Here is a 3,694-nt window from a genome sequence, read left to right on the forward strand (position 1 = left end):
AGGACACAGAGACAGCTTCATCAGGACACACAGACAGCTTCATTAGGACACACAGACAGCTTCATCAGGACACAGAGACAGCTTCATTAGGACACACAGACAGCTTCATCGGGACACACAGACAGCTTCATCGGGACACACAGACAGCTTCATCGGGACACACAGACTGCTTCATCGGGACACACAGACAGCTTCATCAGGACACACAGACAGCTTCATCAGGACACACAGACAGCTTCATCGGGACACACAGACTGCTTCATCGGGACACACGGACAGCTGAGCTAAATTACTGATCAGGTTTGGTTATATGTGGTCAGCTGATGAAGAGGACTTCCTGTTTTTTGTTTGTTTGTTTGTTTGTTGTTTATTGTTTGGGTCAGACTGCGTCTCAGTGGACAGTGTGTGCTGTGTCTCTGTACCTGATCGTCCATCTTCCTCTGCAGCTGGACGATCTTGTTCTCCATGCCTGTGTTGAGCTTCTTCAGGTGTTGGGCGGAGCGAGCTTCGATCTTCAGCTGCTGCAGCTGGCGCTTCGCTCGCACGCATCTGAAGGCGCACTGGATGGTGATGGCGGCTTCGCGCGCTCGTCTGAACTTGGTCCTCTGCAGCCAGCCGCGGACGTACTTCTGGATGATCATGGCCTTGTGGTGCAGCAGGAACTGCAGGAGAGTTGATCAGAGTGAGTGAGAGGAAGGACAGGAAACACTCTGCCTCATCATCATCATCGTCAGTGTGTGTGAGTGTGTGTGTACCTCCCAGTAGATCCGGCGGGTGAACATCCCTCTGGTGAATGCCTGGATGGTGACGACAGCCTGTCTCACCCTCAGATAGGCCCGTCGCTCTCTCACCATGCGGTACTGTTTCTGACAGATGAGGGCAGCTCGAGTTTGCCGCAGGAAGTTGGCATATCTGGAAAAATAACAGACAACGTTAGCTAGTTAAGTAAGCTAGCGCACCAGCTAGTTGTAAAGTTGTTCAATTCCACTTTAAACAGGCGTTTGTGAGGTGATTTTACGTTACGTTTTTAACAGTGACAGAAATACTGATTGTTGGCCTGCTGTATCATCACAACTCTTTGGATTAAGTATGATGTAGTGACGTAAGTGTCTGCAGAGAAATGGAAATCACAGAGCGAGTTATGATATAACACTGAGAAGTGACTGGCTAAATTAAAAACTGATAACTGGATGCCCTCCTCTGTCAGCTTGATCTTGAAAAATAGCAGCAGTCAGACCAGCTGTCAGTCTTTGTGGTCAGCTGACGCTTCAACTGCTGCTCGCGTCAGACAGCGACAGTTAGCGGAAGGATACACGTGGGACTACGTCTGGTTTTCAAATTAAGGTGTTAACAAAGGGTCACCAGGAAAATTCCTGAACTTCCCGACGTTAGTCAGCGCCTTCAGTGTGTTAGCTTGCTAACTAGTTCCTCAGTGGAGGTGGAGTCAGAGAGAGATGGTGGACACCTCAGACCAGCAGGACACTGATGCTGCTGTGCGTCACGTGTCATCAGTGAGGTGAATGACTGACCTGCGAGCCAGGTATCCTCGGCCGTATCTCTGCAGAGTGATGGCGGACTTGCGGATCTTGCGATATCGAACTCTCTGCAGCCAACCTCGAACCGTCTTCTGGATCTTGATGCAGGCCGAGCGGAACTTGTCGGCCCGGAGCTTCTCCAGGTACGCCACCTGTCCTGCTCTGAAGAAGATCTTTGTCTTACCGAACTGGAACATGTCCGGCTCCTGATGAGACACAACAGGAACATTAACCATGGTCATGTACTGAAGAGGTAACGAACAGTGACCCTGCTGAAAGTTCAACACTAAACACCTGGACCTGGACTCACTGTGTGACCTGTGACGTCACTCAGCTGCTACCTGAACACCTGATCTGTGTTCAGCTGGTTTGTGTTTTACCTGAACAGAGCACACAGTCAGCTACAGTCACACACACACACACACACACACACACACACACACACACACACACACCACGTCACAGTTTAAATCAATGTCTGTGAAAACACGGACGCTTTCAAGGTGGACACCAAAGATTAGAGATCCCCTTCTGTTCCTGAGATATGACGTTAGAACATGATGATGTTTTGTCATAATTAGTGAATGAATTCTTGAGTTATGGCCAAAAACATGTTTGTGAGGTCACACTGACCTTTGACCTTCAACAACCAAAATCTAAGCAGTTCATTTTTGAGTCCAGGTGGACGTTTGTGTCAAATTCCATTGAGGTGGTTTTGAGATATTACTTTCAAGTTTGTTTGTTTTTTAACCTTTGACCACAGAAATCGAATCAGTTCATTCTTGAGTCCAAGTGGGCATTTGTGCCAAATTTGAAGAAGTTGTTCTTGAGACACTGTATTCACAAGAATGTGACAGACAAGGTCAGTGTGACCTTGACCTTTGACCACCAAAATCATATCAGTTTTGTCATCATTAGTGAATGAATTCTTGAGTCACGGACAAAAACATGTTTGTGAGGTCACAGTGACCTTTGACCTTCAAACACAAAATTCTACTCAGTTTATTTTTTAGCCCAAGTGAACATTTGTGTCAAACTTTAAGAAATTCTCTCACAGTATTGTTGAGATATTGTGTTCACAAGAATGAGATGAGGTCACAATGACCTTGACCTTTGACCACCAAAGTCTAATAACCTGTGGTCCATTCACCTGTTGGGAACCACCGCTCTAAAGTTTTTCCACCAAACATTACAAATCAAACGAGTTCAGCCGAAGAGGAAGTTTGAATAAAGTTTCTCACCTTGATCAGAGTCTCCAGCAGGTTTTTACACACCAGCTTCTTGTCAGCTGACGTCATGTCGGACTTCTTCAACAGCACTCGATACCTGCTGAAGAAGTCTGGGTACGTCCACCTGGAGACACGAGACACAAGACACGAGACATTATTGCCTCTGTGAGACTGGACAGTACAGACGTCTGGTCACAGCCAGGCAGCAGCAACATGTCCTCTGATCAGAGATTCTCCAGCATCTGAAACTGGGTCAAAGACGTGGCATGTCAATTCTGGTGTCCCAAGCATATTTATAATGTTAAAAATATATAAATATTTCAAAACACTACATTATGTTACTCAGCTCTCCCTTCTTTACTTACTCATATGAGTATTCACTATAAAAAATGAAAATTTAAGGAGCTATTGAGCTCAAAATAACCAAACTGTCCTTCCTGTAACGTCCCTGCTTAAATCTAAGTACAAAAATATGCAAAAAATGTCAGAAATCTTAATAAAAGGATTAATTATCTACTGGGGCATAATTGTGTTCATGTTTGCAATGATATCTGCAAATATGGTAACAATGCTAAGCTTATTTACATTTTAACGCAAGAAATACTTTTGTCTCCAAATTTGGATTTCCATAATGTCCTTCCTGGGTAACAGACATACAGTGGCTATATATTACCATATTTGGATTTGGATAGTCATGTGACAGACTGTTGCATCAGCCAGAAGATTCTGAANACAGACATACAGTGGCTATATATTACCATATTTGGATTTGGATAGTCATGTGACAGACTGTTGCATCAGCCAGAAGATTCTGAAGGACCCCAAAACACATTACAAGGTCAGAAAGTCTCTCTTAAAATGTTGATATTTTGACCTTTTCGGTCACTGGTGCGTTATGTCCTCAAATCATGTGTCTTTCTGGATAACGCT

The 3,694-nt window shown here is 44.8% G+C and overlaps 1 protein-coding gene across 1 annotated transcript in view; it reads right to left on the bottom strand.

Moving 5' to 3' along the window:
• Positions 1 to 3,694, bottom strand: part of myo5b (myosin VB) — a 52,217-nt gene that overhangs the window by 18,232 nt on the left and 30,291 nt on the right. Inside the window, exons 18-21 of the mRNA XM_050053753.1 lie at positions 2,777 to 2,888; positions 1,530 to 1,741; positions 756 to 912; positions 423 to 662 (exon numbers count right to left, since the gene is read on the bottom strand). Coding sequence (XP_049909710.1) covers positions 423 to 662; positions 756 to 912; positions 1,530 to 1,741; positions 2,777 to 2,888 — 721 coding nt within the window. The remainder of the gene's footprint in view (positions 1 to 422; positions 663 to 755; positions 913 to 1,529; positions 1,742 to 2,776; positions 2,889 to 3,694) is intronic.

Source organism: Epinephelus moara, chromosome 9 (genome assembly GCF_006386435.1).
Source record: "Epinephelus moara isolate mb chromosome 9, YSFRI_EMoa_1.0, whole genome shotgun sequence".
Classification (NCBI taxonomy): Eukaryota; Metazoa; Chordata; class Actinopteri; order Perciformes; family Serranidae; genus Epinephelus; species Epinephelus moara.